Genomic DNA, 23,093 nt, shown 5'->3' on the forward strand with positions numbered 1-23,093 from the left:
CAGGATTTTTTTTAATGATAAAAAATGTCAATGTTCTGAATGAGTTGTGTTGGAAAATTTCCAAATCGATCAAGAAATGTTGAAGTAGTAACATTTTGAATTGAGAAATGGTATTATGAAATTCCTGGAATTTTTAACAGTTCAAAAAACAACTTTGTTTTTTTTGTCCTGATGAAGAGGAATGTTTTGACGGTGGAACGGTTGAAAAATGTGGATGGAGTAGTAGACAGAAAAAAGGGATTTCTGGGAATACCTGGAAAAATGATAGTTTGAATGTCCAGGATAAGTGGAATGTGTTGAATTGGTTAAAAAATGGATGTTTGAAAAATGGCCAATTCATTTTGAATGGGAAAAAATTCCCGGAAAACCTGTAATTCTAGGAATTTGTCAAGGGAAAGCCTGAGATTCCCGAATCGGCTGAACAGTTTAAATTTCCAGGAAAACCGGAATTTGTTTTGGAACTTGGAAAAATGTCCTGAAGAAGAATTTTGGTGTATAAAAAAAAGCCATAAAGACTACAAAGATGGAACAAAAACTCTCACAATATTATGTCAGACCCACTCGACATCCATTGCTTTCGGTCTCCCCTAGAGGGGGGGGTTACCCACATATGCAGGTCCTCTCCAAGGTTTCTCATAGTCATTCACATCGACGTCCCACTGGGGTGAGTTTTTCCTTGCCCTTATGTGGGCTTTGTACCGAGGATGTCGTTGTGGCTTGTGCAGCCCTTTGAGACACTTGTGATTTAGGGCTATATAAATAAACATTGATTGATTGATTGATTGAAAAAGCTTTAAGTTGCTTTCAAACATGAATACATGTCTTTATTGTTGGAAGAAAGCGAGCTGTAAATGTTTCAGGGTGTATAAAGTAATGAAGCTGGAACAAAAACAAACACTGAAAGATAAGTTAACATTGATTCACTCTATTTACAAAAAAATATTTAAAAAAATGCCATACAAAAAAAAAATGGCTGGAAGTATTTACATGCATGTGTACAGCAGAGGAGTGCATCTTCATGCTGCAAGAAAACAAACACAAAGTCAGCGTGTAATCAAGATAGTGTGGCGTACAAAAGCAGACAAGCACTAGCTGTGGCTGTGGGCAACCTCCTGATGTGGTTTGTTGAACGTGCTTTTAAAAGGGGAACATTATCACCAGACCTATGTAAGCGTCAATATATACCTTGATGTTGCAGAAAAAAGACCATATATTTTTTTTAACCGATTTCCGAACTCTAAACGGGTGAATTTTGGCGAATCAAACGCCTTTCTATTATTCGCTCTTGGAGCGATGACGTCACATCGGGAAGCAATCCGCCATTTTCTCAAACACCGAGTCAAATCAGCTCTGTTATTTTCCGTTTTTTCGACTGTTTTCCGTACCTTGGAGACATCATGCCTCGTCGGTGTGTTGTCGGAGGGTGTAACAACACCAACAGGGACGGATTCAAGTTGCACCAGTGGCCCAAAGATGCCAAAGTGGCAAGAAATTGGACGTTTGTTCCGCACACTTTACCGACGAAAGCTATGCTACGACAGAGATGGCAAGAATGTGTGGATATCCTGCGACACTCAAAGCAGATGCATTTCCAACTGGGCTGGACAGATCAGCTTTCAGGAAAAGAGAGCAGATGTCTACAGAATATATTAATTGATGAAAACTGGGCTGTCTGCACTCTCAAAGTGCATGTTGTTGCCAAATGTATTTCATACCTGCCAACTTTTGAAATCAGAAAAACCTAGTAGCCAGGGTCCAGGGGCCGCAGGGCCCGGTAGGTCCAGGACAAAGTCCTGGTGGGGGGTTCCTGCGCCCCCCGACGCAAAATGATTATTAGCATTCAGACAGGTTAAAATGTTGCTAAAACCATCACTTTTCTATCAGTCACAGTGACTTTTCAAAACAAAAATATTACAGCAAAAATCATATGGGTTGATTGACATGTTTATTCTGTAAGCTAACTTCAATAGTTTGAAATTATTTTGACAGTTAATGCCAGTTATCCTGTCAACCTTTCACAAGACTTCAATTTGTTCATTGAAAGTATAAACAGTATAAACACTTTTTACAGTAAACAAATGGTAAAACAGTACTAAACAATTCCATTAAAAAAAAAAATTGGTGTCATTATTAACTTTCTGTCCAAGCTTGTATAATCTACTGCCTTGTTCAATTGTAAAAAATATTCTGTGCCTAAAATTCACATTTCTATCACAATTATCATACTGTAAACATGGTAAGCTAACTTCATTAAAATGAATATTCCTGTCAATAGCATGGAATTACAATTCAAATGTCGCTTTTTTTGTAAGCCTTTCAAAAGAATTCAAAATATGAAAAATGAATGAAAATGAATTGAAGCCATCAGACACTTGAAAAGTGGCACATCACATCTCTAATGTAATCATTTGAACTTTTCAACAGAAATAGCACTGCAAAAATATTAAGGACATACTTCTGTATTTTGGTAGTTATGCTGTCAACATTTAACAAGATTTCTTCAACTTGGACTTGAAAGCATAAATAGTATAAACACTTTTAACAGTATAACAGTACTAAACAATTCCAATAGATAACATTGGTGTCATTACCTTTTTGTTTGCTCAATTATTGCCTCCGTAAATAAAACTTCGGCATTTATCACATCCAAAGAATCTGTTTGGGCGACGAAAAACGTTGAAAGTTTGCCACTTGTACCGAAATCTGTTACCCATCGGAATTTGTAACTCCAGGGGGCGATGTTCCCATGGCGTTTGTTTGATGGTTAAACGGCAAGCCCAAACAGGAGAAGAACGCTTGCGTAAATGGCGTAAACTATCCTTAATGCTGAAACGTCAGTTGTCAGAATTTCAGCATTAATAAATGACACATATTCTGGAAATCAATGACTTACTTTCATTATAGTATGAGTCCATTGTTATTATTAATGCTGAAATTCTGACAACTGACGTTTCAGCATTAAGGATAGTTTACGCCATTTACGCAAGCGTTCTTCTTCTCCTCTTTGGGCTTGCCATTTAACCATCAAACAAACGTCATGGGAACATCGCCCCCTGGAGTTACAAATTCCGATGGGTAACAGATTTCGGTACAACAACGGCATTAGACTTGTGTTTTTTTGTCCCAACGTGGTCTTTTACATGGCTAATTCCTCCGTGTCCGATCGAAAAATCTTGTCTGCACAAGGTGCAATTCGCGTAGTATTCACCCTTTTTGGAACGGATAATTATTCCCGGATAGGCTTTTGAATATTCTTCACGGAATGACTGCAGTTTTCTTTTCGGTTTAAGACTCGTATGCGATTTTTCTCCGGCTGATTCCATGATGGTTCGCTCGTTTGGAAACAATGGCCTCGTGCTTGGCAGCGGTGCTATAAATAGCCTCGCACATGGCATTCGGAATGGCTCGATAGGAAGTTACGGGAAGCAGTGTCGATTGTCATTGTTGTTACATGCTTTCGTGAATAAAACTTTTAAACATTTTTTTTTTTAATTAATGAAAAACCGTATTTTTTATCACTGCAACCGTAACCCGGAATAGGTTGATGAAAACCGTACTAATTACGGGAAAACCGGAGTAGTTGGCAGGTATGATGTATGGTTGTGTTCTCACCTATAAGCGATTAAGAAGGTTGTTCTGAATGTCTTCATGCACGCGGTTGTAGATGTCTTCTTTAGATTTTAATCCATCCAGGTACTCTGATACATGGGAAAGAAAACTTAGCCATTGAGGCGACCCAATGAGACAAAGGTGTCCTAGTAGTGTTTACCAATGTGCAGGCCGCTGTCCTCCATCTCAGTGCGGTGCTTGAGGTACATTGGCCAGACGTGGCCGTCAAACAGGCCGGGGGGGTCAGGGACGGTGTATTGTCTCGTGCTGTGAACGTCAACGTTGGTCACACACGGGAACACACGGAGGTAAACAAGTCATCTTCTCACCTTCTCCTCCTCTTGCACTCCCCGTAGGGGATGTTGATGTAATAGCACTTGTCAAACGCCTCCAGCAGCGGTCTGGAGAGATGTGTAAAAACGTGTTAAGTGACATTTGACGTATTCAAAGCCACGTGCGCTCTTTATCTTGCCATTCATATTAAAAAAGGCACCAGGAGCCCCTTTCAGTAGAATTTGTTATCTCCAACTGCAGTGTACGGCAATGAGAGTGTAGTGCTGACGTCAAACAAGCATGTGCCACTCGGAGGATGACACACCAGTTCGTCTACACAAGCTTACAGCCTTCAACAGTCTCGTGACACAGCTTTTCTAAGTATACTCCCAAATATCTACCGCCATGTCCAGTATTGTACACTTGATCTAATACACATTTTATCTGGCCCGCAAACACCTGGAAATGATATGTGTCAATAAAGTACTAATATTTCCTCACTAAATGTAATGGATTTTTGTCATTTTGACAGAAAAAAAAATATGTACTGCTTGAAATTGCATACCTTTTAAAATTCAATAATATCCAATATTGCAACCAATATTACAGTATATTATTATACTTTCCAAACAGGTTTTGTCTAAATAAAAATACTTAAATATCTGCTTGACTTATAATTTTTACTGCAAACTTCCCAACAAATTAATAAAAATGACAATAAATGTTACGTTGTTCTTTACAGTATTTTACTGTAAATTAAAAAATAATATAATGTTGGCGTTAAATTCTGTTGACTGAGCTGCCATTATTTTACTGTAAAATATTGTTTAACAGTGTATTACTGTAAATGGAAAAAGCATTTGTTTTTACATTAGAAAAACTGGTAGCGAAGTTGCCAGAATAAAAAAAAAGGAATTTACCATTTTTCCATTAATATAATGTTGTAAAAACCAAAGTCAATTTAACACAAAAATTCTGGCAACTAAGCTGCCAGCTTTTTCCCATAAAACCCCTCCCCAAAAAACAGTGGTTCCATTTTCCATTTACTGTAAAATATAAAATAAAAACACTATTTTACAGTAAAATGTTGTTAAGTTTTTATTGTAAAATCAACAGTCTACTTAAATCAATTTATATAATTACTAATGAAATCCAGAGGCAAATTCATACATTATTGGCGGTTACAAGCGGCCCTCTGATGGCAGCCATAACTAACATGTGGCCCTCAATGAAAACCAGTTTGACATCCCTGATCTAATAAAACCACACCTCAAATAGACACCTACTTTTCTCTCGCACCATGAGGAAAAAAATACACTAAATACCATTATGTGTTATTAAATCCTTCCTTTAATAAATGCCTTAACCCTAACAAAGGCTTGGTACTTCCTGCTGTTCAGCAAACAAACACCACACTATTACTTTACAAGTTGAAATATAGTATTTATATAGTAAAAAAGCACATGTTGCACATTTTTGGCCCAAATCCTGCAGCAATTTTTTTTAATGGCCCACCCTCTAAAAATACTATTACAAAATAAAAATAAAAAGTTAAATAAAATAAGTTACAGGTGAAATGCTACAAGAAAAAAGTTGCAATGTCGACTAATAACACAAAGCTGCCATATAAGTTGTTTACTTTAAAAAGACATTGCTCAAAAAATAATTAACCAACATTCATGCGGTTATGAATTGACCTATGAAAGACTGCAATTACTTCACATCAATACACTTTGTAATATTTTTTGGGGGAAACTATTGCATATTTTGTGTGTTTTCCATTAAACAAAAACAATGTTTTCTTTGACAATAATGGTGTACGACAAAAAATAATACATTTTTTAAAATATAATCAACGGATATATCTGAAGTTGAATTTAGGCGTTGAAAGTATTTATTTAAAAAAAAAAAGAAAGAAAGAAAAAAAGACGTATTTTTGACATTTTTATGAGTGGGGCCCTTTGGATCCCACAGAATTTTTGTGGAATATTTTTTTTTTTATACTGAAAATCAATGTTATGAATTATTGGCCCATTTAAGGCTCCAATTACTTCACATCAAATATTCCCCCTAAACATTTTTTGGTGAAAAATGTCACATATTTGGTGTTTTTAGCCATAAAAAACAGGATTTTCTTAAATATTTGTTCTTACTTTATATAGATATATACCGTATTTTTCGCACCATAAGGCGCCCTGGGTTATAAGCCGCGCCTTCAATGAACGGCATATTTCAAAACTTTGTCCACCTATAAGCCGCCCCGTGTTATAAGCCGCATCTAACTGCGCTAAAGGGAATGTCAAAAAAACAGTCGGATAGGTCAGTCAAACTTTAATAATATATTAAAAACCAGCGTTCTAACAACTCTGTTCACTCCCAAAATGTACAGTAATGTGCAAATGTGCAATCAATAAGCATCAATAACTTAATGTTGCTCGAACGTTAATGTCACAACACACAAAATAAACATAACGCTCACTTTCTGAAGTTATTCTTCATTCATAAATCCCTCGAATTCTTCTCCTTCGGTGTCCGAATTAAAAAGTTGGGCGAATACGGGATCCAAAATGGCCGGCTCCGTCTCGTCGCAGTTCTGTGAATCCTGCCTTCCGGAAAGCTCGGACCACAGTTGTGACCGAAATACCCGCCCAGGCATTTACGATCCACTGGCAGATGTTGGCGTATGTCGTCCGGCGCTGTCTCCCTGTCTTAGTGAAGGTGTGTTCGCCTTCGGTCATCCATTGTTCCCACGCCGTTCGCAGTCGTGCTTTAAATGCCCTGTTGACACCAATATCGAGCGGTTGGAGTTCTTTGGTTAAATATTGCCTTAAGTTTAAATTCTGCGTTATACGCGTGTCGCTTAGTAGGAGCCATTTTGTGGTCTTTACAGATGTAAACACACAAATGAAATGAAACGCAATATCCGGGGGCTTCTTCTTCTATGGGGACGGGTGGTTGCTTACAGTAGAAGAAGAAGCGCTTCCTCTTCTATGGGGGCGGGTGCTTACCTTGGCGGTTGCTTACCATAGAAGAAGAAGCGCTTCCTCTTCTACGGGGAAAAAAGATGGCGGCTGTTTACCGTAGTTGCGAGACCGAAACTTTATGAAAATAAATATTTATATTAATCCATATATAAGGCGCACCGGGTTATAAGCCGCACTGTCAGCTTTTGTGAAAATGTGTGGTTTTTAGGTGCGGCTTATAGTGCGGAAAATACGGTAGATCTGAAGTTGATCTAGAGATTTTAGGGTAACAAAAAAAATGTATGACTTATTTTTAACATTTTCATGACAGACACTTCTGGGTCCCAGGGACTAAACTTGACGGGAGCCCTAAAAAAAGGTTTAAAAAAAATCTAATCGTATTTACAAGGTTTGTTGTGCTCTTGCTATGAAAATATTACCGTATTTTCCGCACTATAAGGCGCACCTAAAAACCACAAATTTTCTCAAAAGCTGACAGTGCGCCTTATAACCCGGTGCGCTTTATATATGGATAAATATTAAGATTCATTTTCATCAAGTTTCGGTCTCGCAACTACGGTAAACAGCCGCCATCTTTTTTCCCCGTAGAACAGGAAGCGCTTCTTCTTCTACGCAAGCAACCGCCAAGGTAAGCACCCGCCCCCCGTAGAAGAAGGAGCGCGCGGGTATTACGTTTCATTTCCTTTGTGTGTTTACATCTGTAAAGACCAGACCACAAAATGGCTCCTACTAAGCGACACGCGTATAACGCAGAATTTAAACTTAAGGCAATAAGTCATGCCGAAGAACACGGAAAAAGAGCAGCAGCAAGAGAATATAACATAAATTAATCAATGGTGCGTAGGTGGAGGAAGCAAGAAGATGACCTGCGCCAGGTAAAGAAGACAAAACAGAGTTTCCGAGGGAACAAAGCAAGACGGCAACTGTTGGAGGACAAACTCGAACAGTGGGTTGTTGAGCAGAGAGCAGCAAGCAGAAGTGTCAGCACCATCACTATTCGAATGAAGGCAACAGCGCTAGCAAGCGAACTTCACCTGGATGATTTTAAAGGTGGTGCTTCTTGGTGTTTCCGGTTCATGAAAAGACGCAATCTCTCCATCCGCACACGGACTACTATTTCACAGCAACTGCCTAAAGACTTTCAAGAAAAGCTGGCTACTTTCCGTGCATATTGTAAAAACAAGATAGCTGAAAAAAAGATCCGGCCAGAGAACATTATCAACATGGACGAGGTTCCACTGACTTTTGATATTCCTGTGAACCGCACTGTGGATACAACGGGAGCACGTACGGTGAATATTCGCACCACAGGGAATGAGAAGTCATCCTTCACTGTGGTTCTAGCTTGCCATGCTAATGGCCAGAAACTTCCACCCATAGTGATATTCAAAAGGAAGACCTTGCCAAAAGAGACCTTTCCAGCCGGCGTCATCATAAAAGCTAACTCGAAGGGATGGATGAAGAAAAGATGAGCGAGTGGTTAAGGTAAGTTTAAGTTTACGCGAAGAGGCCGGGTGGCTTTTTTCACGCAGCTCTGTCCATGTTGATATACGTATGTTTGTGATTGCACATTTGCGTACATTTTGGGAGTGAACAGAGTTGTTAGAACGCTGGTTTTTAATATATTATTAAAGTTTGACTGACCTATCTGACTGTTTTTTTGACATTCCTTTAGCGCAGTTAGATGCGGCTTACAACACCGGGCGGCTTATAGGTGGACAAAGTTTTGAAATATGCCGTTCATTGAAGGCGCGGCTTTTAACCCAGGGCGCCTTATGGTGCGGAAAATACGGTAGTTGGAAATTAATATTACCTATTTTGCAGAATAAATTATCAGCAATAAACGAGGGTTTACTGTACATTGCTTTACAAATAAAATGTCTAACTAGTACTAATCTTTAGATTTTTCTATCAATTAAATACTTTGGAGTGAGATAACCCTTTGAGAAAAATAAAATGAATACAAATTGACAAAACACCTGTAGGAACACTAAATGACTCATTATCCAAATAGCTCCAAAAAAGCAACTTACGTGTAGTTATAGAGCAGGAAGCCCTCCACAATGAGGATGTGGGTCTGCTCGTCCGGGTCGGCCACATCGGAGGAAGAAGATAACGTGACGCCGTGGGAATGAGCGAACTTCACTGGGTTTTCCATCCAGCCTTTGACGGTGCTGGTCATGGCCTCCATATCCAAAGACGTGATCACTGCGGACAACAACGGAGAAGCAGAAACAGCACACAATTAGACAATACGCCATAAAAAAGTGCAATAAGGGTAATTGTTTGGACTGTCCAAATGACTTTATGGGTTTAGTGGTTTTACAATACGGGCTGGTAGTCTCCAGTGAAGTCTTACCATCCCATTGTTTAAAGCCGTCGCCCCCGACTTCTATCTGATCGGTTTTCTGAAATAACAGTCACCAATAAAACACTGCTGCAACCTCACACTTGAAGACCCCATTGCCATGCAAGAGTACAAGAAGGCACAGGCACCAAATAAAACAAACATGCACTAAACAGGATGTGGCGATAAAATACTAAGCAGTGTTTCCCACAGGACAGGCATCTATTTGTGGTGGTGTGGTCAGGGGGCGGGGGGTGACGGCGGCAGCGGCGATGACCAAGAAGAACGCGGAGTTGGAATATAAGTACAACACTTTATGTACATATTTAGCTCATTAAAATTACCGACAGGAAGGCGAGAAACACTTTATTTCAACAGACTCTGGCGCCGTACCTGTCGTCAAAACTCCAAAGACCGACTGCACAGTTGCGCTAACAAAATAAGAGTCTCAGAAAGCTGGCGTGCACAAGCTAGCAAGCTACGGAGTTTGCCGACAATGTATTTCTTGTAAAGTGTATACAAAGGAGTACAGAAGCTGGACAAATAAGATGCCAAAAACCAACCACTTTCATGTGGTATTGGACAGAAAGGAGGACTTTTTTCTCCTCCATTCGAAAATGCGGACGTTATCAGCACCACTGTCTGATTCCTATCAATGCAAGTCATCACAATCAGGTAATACACCAACTTATATTCTTGTCTTCATGAAAGAAAGGAATCTATATGTGTTAAACATGCTTGTATTATCTTTAAACACCTTTAACTTGTTAACAATATTAACTATATGTATTAAACATACTTGTATTATCATTAAACACCTTTAATTTATTAACAATATTAACTATACGTGTTAAACATGCTTGCATTATCATTAAACACCTTTAACTTGTTAACAAAAACATATATTTCATAAATAAGTAAATATAAATGATATATATGAATGAGGTAGATCCCCACGACTTGATCAATTGAAAAGTAGCTCGCCTGCAGAAAAAGTGTGAGCACCCCTGAGTTACACCCATCTGAACAGGTCAGCCACCTGTTTAAAGCCCGATCACAGTTGAAATCTTGAAATGAAGGGCCTTTAATGGCCAAAACATTAACCTGGACAACATTTTAACAGCTGGTTGGCTCAGATGTTATGCTTTTCATTGCATTCACATGCTGCAGTGGACAGTGGACAATTTAGCTTCATTATTAATGCAGTATCTGAAGCACCGTCTCCACGTGTGTTTATTGACAACAGGGTTATAACCTGGACACGTTAGCTCGTCGGTATGGTAACACGTGACGTGACAACAGCGGCGGTGTTAATGAAGCAGGCTGCTCACCGTGAGTGAAACGCTCGGTGAAATCGCGGATTAACGTTAAATATATGACGAGCCGCGAGCGATGCAGCTATAACTTATCTACCTACAACCTATATTACCCTCGTATTTTGATCCCGTCGGTCCGTTCTTTTACTCCGCCGTCTTCTTCTTCTGGCCCACCAGGTGAATTAAGTGCTATTGGCGGAGTTACAATGCATAGTAGGCTACCGCCACCTACTGCACCGGAGTTGTAACAAGGTACATTCACAGACAGAGTTCCATTGCTTTTATGAGCGGTCGAGCGAGTCAAAAGCCGAAAAATCCATTTGTGGCGGACGTAATTCTTTCGTGGCGGGCCGCCACAAATAAATGAATGTGTGGGAAACACTGCTAAGAGATAAGGAACATCGATATCCCATAGTGAGAGGAGGATGTGTGGTTAATTTATTACCGGCAAGTATAGAATGAATGGATTCAGCAATAGCTACGAGTACAACAGAAGAAATTAGATAAGCACGAGCAGGTTAATTATTTACGTGCATGCATGGCGGTGTTCATATAATAAGAAAAAGGCTAAACACACTTGACACTAGTTCTGGACCCACTCTTCAGACTCACCTTGTAGAAGTCATCCTGGTGCACGACACAGCAGTTGTGCAAAGTCTTCACCAACTTCTCTGTCAAGGTGCTCTTGCCACCATTAGTGACACTGTAAATGAAGAAAAAGTCAGACTAATATGAAATCCAGCAAATGTAATTCATACTTAAGAAGACTACATATCACTTGTCCAAGAAAATGTGTTTAAAATATTAGTAACATGGGACTAATATGCAGAGGTGGGTAGTAACGCGCTACATTTACTCCGTTACATCTACCGTATTTTCCGCACCATAAGGCGCCCTGGGTTATAAGCCGCGCCTTCAATGAACGGCATATTTCAAAACTTTGTCCACCTATAAGCCGCCCTGTGTTGTAAGCCGCATCTAACTGCGCTAAAGGAATGTCAAAAAAACAGTCAGATAGGTCAGTCAAACTTTAATAATATATTAAAAACCAGCGTGATGTGGGCGCGCATGGAGTCGTATATCAACATGGACGAAGCTGCGTGAAAAAAGCCACCCGGCCTCTTCGCGTAAACTTAAACTTACCTTAACCACTCGCTCATCTTTTCTTCATCCATCCCTTCGAGTTAACTTTTATGATGACGCCGGCTGGAAAGGTCTCTTTTGGCAAGGTCTTCCTTTTGAATATCACCATGGGTGGAAGTTTCTGGCCATTAGCATGGCAAGCTAGAACCACAGTGAAGGATGACTTCTCATTCCCTGTGGTGCGAATATTCACCGTACGTGCTCCCGTTGTATCCACAGTGCGGTTCACAGGAATATCAAAAGTCAGTGGAACCTCGTCCGTCCATGTTGATAATGTTCTCTGGCCGGATCTTTTTTCAGCTATCTTGTTTTTACAATATGCACGGAAAGTAGCCAGCTTTTCTTGAAAGTCTTTAGGCAGTTGCTGTGAAATAGTAATCCGTGTGCGGATGGAGAGATTGCGTCTTTTCATGAACCGGATCCCTGTCGCTTAGTAGGAGCCATTTTGTGGTCTTTACAGATGTAAACACACAAAGGAAATGAAACGTAATATCCGCGCGCTTTTTCTTCTTCTACGCGGGCGGGTGGTTGCTTACAGTAGAAGAAGAAGCGCTTCCTGTTCTATGGGGGCGGGTGCTTACCTTGGCGGTTGCTTGCGTAGAAGAAGAAGCACTTCCTCTTCTACGGGGAAAAAAGATGGCGGCTGTTTACTGTAGTTGCGAGACCGAAACTTTATGAAAATGAATCTTAATATTTATCCATATATAAAGCGCACCGGGTTATAAGGCGCACTGTCAGCTTTTGAGAAAATGTGTGGTTTTTAGGTGCGCCTTATAGTGCGGAAAATACGGTACTTGAGTAACTTTTGGGATAAATTGTACTTCTAAGAGTAGTTTTAATGCAACATACTTTTACTTTTACTTGAGTATATTTATAGAGAAGAAACGCTACTTTTACTCCGCTACTTTTATCTACATTCAGCTCGCTACTAATTTTTATCGATCTGTTAATGCACGCTTTGTTTGTTTTGGTCTGTCATAGTGCCTGCGTTTCAACAAATACAGTCACTGGTGACGTTCACTCCGTTCCACCAATCAGATGCAGTCACCGGTGACGTTGGACCAATCAAACAGAGCCAGGCGGTCACATGACCTGACTTAAACAAGTTGAAAAACTTATTGGGGTGTTACCATTTAGTGGTCAATTGTACGGAATATGTACTGTACTGTGCAATCTACTAATAAAAGTTCCAATCAATCAATCAAAAGTGTGAAGGAAAAAAATACCCTTTTTTTATTTCAACCGTACATCCCGTCAAAAGCCTAAAGACTGACTGCACAGTTCCTGTTTTCACAATAAAAGTGCCGCTCCATCGCGCCTGCGCTTTCAAAATACCGTATTTTCCGCACTATTAGCCGCACCTAAAAACCACAAATTTACTCAAAAGCTGACAGTGCGGCTTATAACCTGGTGCGCTTTATATATGGATTAATATTAAGATTCATTTTCATAAAGTTTAGGTCTCGCAACTACGGTAAACAGCCGCCATCTTTTTTCCCCGTAGAAGAGGAAGCGCTTCTTCTTCTACGCAAGCAACCGCCAAGGTAAGCACCCGCCCCCATAGAAGAGGAAGCGCTTCTTCTTCTACTGTAAGCAACCACCCGCCCCCGTAGAAGAAGAAGAAGCGCGCGGATATTACGTTTCATTTCCTTTGTGTGTTTACATCTGTAAAGACCACAAAATGGCTCCTACTAAGCGACAGGTTTCCGTTTCATGAAAAGACGCAATCTCTCCATCCGCACACGGACTACTATTTCACAGCAACTGCCTAAAGACTTTCAAGAAAAGCTGGCTACTTTCCGTGCATATTGTAAAAACAAGATAGCTGAAAAAAAGATCCGGCCAGAGAACATTATCAACATGGACGAGGTTCCACTGACTTTTGATATTCCTGTGAACCGCACTGTGGATACAACGGGAGCACGTACGGTGAATATTCGCACCACAGGGAATGAGAAGTCATCCTTCACTGTGGTTCTAGCTTGCCATGCTAATGGCCAGAAACTTCCACCCATGGTGATATTCAAAAGGAAGACCTTGCCAAAAGAGACCTTTCCAGCCGGCGTCATCATAAAAGCTAACTCGAAGGGATGGGTGGATGAAGAAAAGATGAGCGAGTGGTTAAGGGAAGTTTACGCGAAGAGGCCGGGTGGCTTTTTTCACGCAGCTCCGTCCATGTTGATATAAGACTTCATGCGCGCCCACATCACGCTGGTTTTTAATATATTATTAAAGTTTGACTGACCTATCTGACTGTTTTTTTGACATTCCCTTTAGCGCAGTTAGATGCGGCTTATAACACGGGGCGGCTTAGAGGTGGACAAAGTTTTGAAATATGCCGTTCATTGAAGGCGCGGCTTATAACCCAGGGCGGCTTATGGTGCGGAAAATACGGTAAGAGTCTCCGAAAGCCAGCGCAAACAAGCTAGCAAGCTACGGAGTTTGCCGCCAATGTATTTCTTGTAAAGTGTATAAAAACGAATATGGAAGCTGGACGAATAAGAAGCCAAAAACCAACCACTTTCATGTGGTATTAGACAGAAAGGAGGAACTTTTTTTCTCCTCCATTTGAAAACGTGGACGTTATCAGCACTACTGTCTGATTACAATCAATGCAAGTCATCAGAATCAGGTAATACACCAACTTATATTCTTGTTTTCATGAAAGAAAGGAATCTATATGTGTTAAACATGCATGTATATTCATTAAAACACCTTTAACATGTAAACAAAAACGGCAAAATAAATAAATATAAATTATATACTGTATATATCAATGTATGTATATATATATATACATATATGTGTGTGTGTGTGTGTGTATGTTACTTATCAGTTACTCAGTACTTGAGTAGTTTTTTCACAGCATACTTTTTACTTTTACTCAAGTAAATATTTGGGTGACTACTCCTTACTTTTACTTGAGTAATAACTCTCTAAAGTAACAGTACTCTTACTTGAGTACAATTTATGGCTACTCTACCCACCTCTGCTAATATGTAGCTAAATGTAAACATGGCGCCATGTGTTTTAATTAATGACATGGCGCCGCCTAAAAGTGCATATAAACATCAATCATTGTGTAATTAATATAATGTCAGCTTGGATAAAACTAAATGTTGATTATTAGTCGGAGATATGTGCTCTTCTGGTCTGAATGCCGCTCGCTTTTAAATCTCCCTCCATTTTAAACCCGCAGTGACCTTTCAAATGTCCCGCTCAGGACGTGAGCCCTGATTGGACAATCTTCTCGGACGTGAGCCCTGATTGGACAATACTCAACTGAGACAGGAAATGACCAAAAAAAATGGACACAAAAAAAAACATCCGAATGCTCACAAATAAACATACTACACTAAAAAAAAAAGACGCTGCTGTGATGCTTCCAACTTTTTTCAAACGTTTTGTCTTTTTATCATTCATTTCAAAGATACACCAGTGACGTAGTTAAAAACATTGCACGTAAAACAATTTACTATCACTTACCCGCCAATTCCTATTACGTATTTCATCTTCGTCTCTTGTCGTGTGTCTGTCTCAAGTAGAGGTCCGTTATTCTCTCCAAACGAGAATATTATATCCCAAAAATGGAAATAAAAGTGTACGAATAAAACACCGGTTGCTCGTTGAAACTTCCTGTCGCTTCTGTCAGGTCAGGCGCGGGCCGCCACCGTCTATATGGACCCCACAGGCTGTGACGTCATAGCCGACGTAGCTTTTCGCATGCTCGGGTGTGCTCGTCAACTCGTGCCTTATTTTCCGAACGTGCTTGGCGGCGAGCCAATCAGCTGCCGCGGTGCTTCTGTAGTTTTCCGCTCCTACTGCTTGGGCGATACTGCATGTACTTGTAACGATTTGATATCGACTGGAATTTTTTTTTTTGCCATGAATGATTTTGCCTTATTCTTTTTTTAATCATAAGTATAATCAGACTAAAACACAAAACAAATATTGCTTACATTTAAAAACAATTTAATAATAAGTATATTATATAAGTATATATATATATATATATATATATATATATATATATATTTTTTTTTTTGTGTGTGTGGTTACATTGTTTACATTGTTGAATTTACATATTTGTATATTGTTTTAAGGGCAAAAGCCAAATGATTTGAATAAGAGCCATTAGTCGTTTTTGCTTGTGTTTACTTATTTTGCATTTGTCCCTCTTGTTGAGTTTATTTTGCTCAAAAATTGCGTGAATAAAAGAAAATGTTTAATTATTTTACTGATATTTTGCTGATAGTATGATATTTATTTAATTATACATATTATTAGTATTATAGTATATTTATTTATTTATTTATTAAATACATATATTATAGATAAATATAAGACTATCAGTAAAACATAAACTATTCCTTCTATTAACACAATTATTTATATATTTATTTATAATATATACAAGATATACATATTATTATTTGTATATTAATTTATAAAATATAATATGCATATTATAAATAAATATAGGAATATTAATAAAAGGAATAGTTTAATTATTTCATTTATATTATATTATATTTATTTATAAAATATATATATATTATACATAAATATAACACTATCAGTAAAAAATTATGAAACTATTATTTTTACTACACGCACTTATTTATAATATATATATATATATATATGTACATATATATATATATATATATATATATATATATTTTGTGCGTGTGGTTACATTGTTTACATTGTTGAATTTACATATTTGTATATTGTTTTAAGGGCAAAAGCCAAATAATTTGAATAAGAGCCATTAGTCGTTTTTGCTTGTGTTTACTTATTTTGCATTTGTCCCTATTGTCGAGTTTATTTTGCTCAAAAATGGCGTGAATAAAAGAAAATGTTTAATTATTTTACTGATATTTTGCTGATAGTATTATATTTATTTAATTATACATATTATTAGTATTATAGTATATTTATTTATTTATTTATTAAATACATATATTATAGACAAATATAAGACTATCAGTAAAACATAAACTATTCCTTCTATTAACACAATTATTTATATATTTATTCATAATATATACATATTATTATTTGTATATTAATTTATAAAATATAATATGCATATTATAAATAAATATAAGAATATTAATAAAAAGAATAGTTTAATTATTTCATTTATATAATATTATATTTATTTATAAAATATATATATATTATACATAAATATAACTCTATCAGTAAAAAATTATGAAACTTTTATTTTTATTACACGCACTTATTTATAATATATATATATATATATATATATATATATATATATATATATATATATATATATATATATATATATATATATATTTTGTGCGTGTGGTTACATTGTTTACATTGTTGAATTTACATATTTGTATATTGTTTTAAGGGCAAAAGCCAAATAATTTGAATAAGAGCCATTAGTCGTTTTTGCTTGTGTTTACTTATTTTGCATTTGTCCCTATTGTTGAGTTTATTTTGCTCAAAAATGGCGTGAATAAAAGAAAATGTTTAATTATTTTACTGATATTTTGCTGATAGTATTATATTTATTTCATTATACATATTATTAGTATTATAGTATATTTATTTATTTATTTATTAAATACATATATTATAGATAAATATAAGACTATCAGTAAAACATAAACTATTCCTTCTATTAACACAATTATTTATATATTTATTCATAATATATACAAGATATACATATTATTATTTGTATATTAATTTATAAAATATAATATGCATATTATAAATAAATATAGGAATATTAATAAAAGGAATAGTTTGATTATTTCATTTATATTATATTTATTTATAAAATATATATATTATACACATAAATATAACACTATCAGTAAAAAATTATGAAACTATTATTTTGATTACACGCACTTATTTATAATATATATATATATATATATATATATATATATATATATATATATATATATATATATATATATATATATATATACATGTATATATATATCAGAAATAAATATAATACTATCAGTAAAAATAAAATAAATTCAACAATATGCACAAATGCAAAATAAGTAAACAAAAGCAAAAATGACTAATTGCTCTTATTCAAATCCTTTGGCTTTTGCCATTAACTCAATATAACAATATGTAAATCCAACCGTATCAACAAAAAAGATATTTGTGAAAAGAGCTGAAAAATATCACTAATATCCATAAAAGTAAAATATTAAAAGTGTATATACTGTATATAATATTATGCATATTTTATCATGATTATTACATAATATTATTTAATGTTAAAACAATATAATATCCTCCAATAAAAACTAGCATCCATTCGACACGATCCAGCCACCTGCTCTACATCCTGCTATCTTCACCACAGCGTGGACAATTGCCGATGTCGATATCGCAGCCTTTTTTACGCGTCACCTTTGCGCAGACTTTCGTGTCCTGACTGTGACGTTTGTTCCTATTTGTGAAATGTGGACGAGTGCCGAGTGAACTCTCCCACAGTTGTCACAGGTCACCCTGATGGGAGCAGGTGGCGTCGGCCTGTGACCATGTGACCATGTGACCATGTGATGTCACAGGACTCCCCCTGCCTGCGCTAAAAAAAGACAATATAAGTTCCCCACACACCTGAAACACCTAACAATAATTGTGGTTTTCTGGCAAATGATTTGTGTTTGGTCAACATTGGCTGATGACATTCAGTATGTAGTTTGGCAATGGAAGACTGTAGTATTTTGTTATATACCAGTGGTTCTCAAACTTTTTTTGTCATCCCCCACTTTGGACAAGGGGGAGTTTTCAAGCCCCACCTGCCCCCATCGCCCCAACAGAGCGCTAATGCCAAGCTTTAACATTTTCAAATTTATTGAACATCAAGTTGTATACATTCGAACTCAATAACATAAAATAACATTAAGTTCAATAATAAATAAAATAACTGTGCAGCTGTGGTATAACTTGCATCAAGTTCAATAATAAATAAAACAAAAGTGTTATAACTTGCATCAAGTTCAATAATAAATCAAAAAAAGTGTTATAACTTGCATCACGTTCAAAAAAAAAAAAAAAAAACTGTTATATCTTGCATCAAGTTCAATAATAAATCAAAAAAAGTGTTATAACTTGCATCACGTTCAATAATAAATCAAAAAAAGTGTTATAACTTGCATCAAGTTCAATAATAAATCAAATAAAAGTGTTATAACTTGCATCAAGTTAAATAATAAATCAAAAAAGTGTTATAACTTGCATCAAGTTCAATAATAAATCAAAAAAGTGTTATAACTTGCATCAAGTTCAATAATAAATCAAAAAGTGTTATAACTTGCATCACGTTCAATAATAAATCAAAAAAAGTGTTATAACTTGCATCAAGTTCAATAATAAATCAAATAACTTGCATCAAGTTCAATAATAAATCAAAAAAAGTGTTATAACTTGCATCAAGTTCAATAATAAATAAAACAAAAGTGTTATAACTTGCATCAAGTTCAATAATAAAAAAAGGGTTATAACTTGCATCAAGTTCAATAATAAATCAAATAAAAGTGTTATAACTTGCATCAAGTTCAATAATAAATCAAATAACTTGCATCAAGTTCAATAATAAATCAAAAAAAGTGTTATAACTTGCATCAAGTTCAATAATAAATAAAACAAAAGTGTTATAACTTGCATCAAGTTCAATAATAAATCAAAAAAAGTGTTATAACTTGCATCAAGTTCAATAATAAATCAAATAACTTGCATCAAGTTCAATAATAAATCAAAAAAAGTGTTATAACTTGCATCAAGTTCAATAATAAATCAAATAACTTGCATCAAGTTCAATAATAAATACAATAAAAGTGCCACTTTGCAATCTTTGCAAAAAAAAAAAAGGAGGAGCTATGCATTTGGCAAGACAGGGCAAGTGACAGCACTTTCCCCCAGGAGAGCCACCTTGCTTCACTATGAAACAGCACGGCTGTATGAGCAGCTCCCATTTCCTCACACAGTGCAGAGAACAGACGCGCTTTCAGTGGTCGTGTTTTGATCAAATTTACCGCGCTCACAACATCTGTTAAAACCTCATTGAGTTCGGGGCTGAGCTGCTTTGACGCGAGTGCTTCCCGGTGAATGACACAGTGTGTGCCCGTCACATTTTTGTTTCTCTGCAGGCGCTGGCTCTGGCTCGACGACCTTTGAGGTGCGAGTTACAAATGTATATATTTGTGTAATTGTGATCCACACATTAGCCTGCTACCCATCCGTGCGAAAGTTTGTTCCGCTTAGCCCCGCCCCCATTAGTTACTGTTGCTATGTCTGTCAAACTTTCGCTCGTACCGAGAAATATAAAGCCTACAGTAAAAATAAGTACCGGTAATTTCCATTTATTTATATAGCGGAATTCACAGACAGAATCACAAAGTGATTTACAGTGTGTATAGAAAATGAAAGCATAGTAAAAAAAATAATCTAATAATTAAAAAAAAAAATTTAAAGTGAAATTTCCTCCCGTTCCTGTCATGTCTCTATTCCCCACCAGTGGGGCGCGCCCCACACTTTGAGAAACGCTGTTATATACCTTTAAATATATGCATTCATTTACTCACTGTATTCATGACAGGTTCTGAGCAAGTGTTTTATAAATTGTACTAGGGTTGCAAAATTCCGGACAATAAGCAAGGAATCAGACAGAGACAGGATTCAATTTAGCTCGTGAGGAGACCTGTACCCTCGAACAGTGTCGTCCCACGTTCTGAGGAGGGAGCTCCACGCCTCCTCATTTATTTTGGGCATTTCCTGCTTACATGGCTGCATCCGTTTCTAAGGGAAGCGGGGTCATAAACAGCTGCCGCACTCGGTCATTAAACAGTTCAAAGAAACGGTGCCTGGAGCGGTGTCAGGTCTTCCCCCTCTCTGCTTTGTAGACCTCGGGTCATGACAAGGTCTTCCTGTGGCTGTCCAATAGATCAAAGAAACCGACACCTCCACGTCGCAGGGCGACCTGAACTCATGGGAACACAAAGTTGTGTGATAACTTATATACAATTATATATATATATATATATATATATATATATATATATATATATATATATATATATATATATATATATATATATATATATATATATATATATATATATATGTCTTAATAAGGTTATCCAAAAAATAGTGCTCGATACCGTAGTAGAGCGCAATATATGTATGTGTGGGAAAAAAATCACAAGACTATTTCATCTCTACAGGCCTGTTTCATGAGGGGGGGTACCCTCAATCATCAGGAGATTTTAATGGGAGCATTCGCATACCATGGTTTATATAGGGCACAGAGTGGGTGGGTACAGGCTGGCCTAGGGGCGTGGTGATTGGCTCATGTGTTACCTAGGAGGTGTTTCCGTCTATGGCGGCATGTTTTTACAATTTCGCTGCGCTTGTTGAGGGATGACAGGTCTGGACGGTAAATAATAAACAGTTTCTCTTTCAAGCATAGGTTGCATCTTTTATTACCACTATTGTAAGGTGTGCTGGATGCAAGAATTTGCCATGTTATTGAATATTCAACATTATTGTCTTTGAGGTCCCAAATGTGTTTGCTGAGTTCTGTGGTATTTCGCAGGTTTTTGTTCCTGAAAGAAGCCTTGTGATTGTTCCATCTGGTTTTGAATTCACCCTCGGTTAATCCTACATATGTGTCGGATGTGTTAATGTCCTTGCGTGTTACCTTAGATTGGTAGACAACTGATGTTTGTAAGCACCCCCCGTTGAGGGGGCAATCAGGTTTCTTTCGACAGTTACATGCTTTGTTGGTTTTGGAGTCGCTCTGACTGGGGGTCGACGGCTCATTTGCAATTGTTTTGTTGTGGTTTGAGATGATTTGTCGTATATTGTTCATGCAGCTGTAGCTCAATTTAATGTTGTTCTTGTTGAATACTTTTCTTAGGTTGTTGTCTTTGGGAAAGTGTTTGTCAATCAGATTGAGGAATTTGTGTCCAATGTTCGTTGAGACGTCCACATATATATATATATATATATATATATATATATATATATATATATATATATATATATATATATATATATATATATGTATATATATATATATATATATATATATATATATATATATATATATATATATATATATATATATATATATATATATATATATATATATATACCGTACAACCCTATTGCAAATATCAGCCTCCTTGACTGCTAATAATCTGGATCAGTATCGACCCTGAACAAAAACATATCGGTCTATCTCTACTCTCAGACCTATGATATGTCTCACACACTCTTATTCAAGGCATTTTGAATGATACAATGTACAGTAATTTTCCATTAATGGATGATTATGAAAGATGATGGATTAAAAATGTGAATAATAGAGAAAAATGAAATGCATTAGAAGGATAATGCTGAGTGGTGAATATGCAGAAATCACGGTGGCAAGAAAGTAGGCAGAAGGCACCAAGCGAAACACAAAATAGATTTTTGGAGGAGATATTAGTTTTATTCAGTTTTATTCACAAGGCAGATGCAAGACTTTGAACAGTATATGACCACTTTTACTATGCAGCAAACAATATAACAATTTATTGTGCTTTTTGTTTACTTGAGTTCATGTTTCTCTGCAAAACTTCTGCTGGCTTTTGGCTACATGATATAACACGTCTATCTATGTGTGGTTATTAATAATTCTCATATTTCTACAACTTCCATGACTTCTTCTAATGCACAGCAGTTTATGGAAACAGCTTAATCAATGACTAACATTGACATGAGATGATTGGAAGTGGAATAGAATTATGCAAGTGGAATAAAACATATTCATTTGTACCCTTATAATCTTCCAGCTATTATAACAATAATTCATATAGGGATGGAAAACATTTTCATCATATGAAAGAATGTCACTTTTTTTAAACCTTTATCATTATAAAATTACATAAAATAACCTATCGATATTTTTAATTTAAATATCACAAAAAATATATATTAAAAAATATATATATTATAAATTTATGGACCAATTTATTGTACTCCAATTTTAGTCAAATTCTTCTGAATAAATGTTCTAATTTTCAAGAAACTACATAATATACAGAGGCCAAAAGGTATTTTCCATTGAACTTTTTGGGATAAAGTTAAATAAAATGGAGACAAGTTTTTGGGAGTCTAAGTTTTCTTATCTGATTTTTATTATTTAGAAATTACAACGCTGGTGTGATTGATTTTTGATGGTCAATTGAAGCCAACATTTTTTTTCATATGTTTTAATTCAATTGTATCAATTAATATTCTTTATTATCCAAATTAAGGCCATTTTTTTTTTTTTTGTAGAATTTTTACATAGCAAATCATTTTTTTTTCTCGTGGCTGCAATGTGGCCCAAACCTTCCTTTGACTACATGTCTTCAA

At 36.3% G+C, this 23,093-nt stretch overlaps 1 protein-coding gene across 2 annotated transcripts; it reads right to left on the reverse strand.

The window, feature by feature from the left end:
* Positions 1–798: 798 nt before the first annotated feature.
* On the reverse strand, positions 799–15,363 carry mibp (muscle-specific beta 1 integrin binding protein). Of its 2 annotated transcripts, XM_061976457.2 has the most exons (8): positions 15,159–15,361; positions 11,142–11,232; positions 9,226–9,274; positions 8,900–9,074; positions 3,939–4,010; positions 3,770–3,876; positions 3,613–3,698; positions 799–1,021 (listed from the first exon to the last, which is right to left on the reverse strand). In XM_061976457.2, exons 1-7 carry the CDS (start codon positions 15,182–15,184, stop codon positions 3,613–3,615), a joined length of 606 nt encoding a protein of 201 aa, XP_061832441.2. In that variant the 5' UTR covers positions 15,185–15,361; the 3' UTR covers positions 799–1,021. The 2 variants fall into 2 exon arrangements, with proteins under 2 accessions (XP_061832441.2, XP_072770818.1); XM_072914717.1 differs by lacking the exon at positions 9,226–9,274 and having other exon boundaries at positions 15,159–15,363.
* Between the last annotated feature and the right edge of the window lie 7,730 nt (positions 15,364–23,093).

Source organism: Nerophis lumbriciformis, linkage group LG14, assembly GCF_033978685.3.
Source record: "Nerophis lumbriciformis linkage group LG14, RoL_Nlum_v2.1, whole genome shotgun sequence".
NCBI classification, from domain to species: Eukaryota; Metazoa; Chordata; class Actinopteri; order Syngnathiformes; family Syngnathidae; genus Nerophis; species Nerophis lumbriciformis.

What these genes read in the sequence shown, in the direction of transcription:
- mibp (XM_061976457.2), bottom strand. Translation starts at nt 15,184, where the DNA reads ATGAAATACGTAATAGGAATTGGCGG. An exon ending in TACGTAATAGGAATTGGCGG is followed by an intron (nt 11,233 to 15,158) that starts GTAAGTGATAGT and finishes CTTCATTTACAG; the next exon opens with TGTCACTAATGGTGGCAAGA. An exon ending in TTCCTGCTCTATAACTACAC is followed by an intron (nt 4,011 to 8,899) that starts GTAAGTTGCTTT and finishes ACATCTCTCCAG; the next exon opens with ACCGCTGCTGGAGGCGTTTG.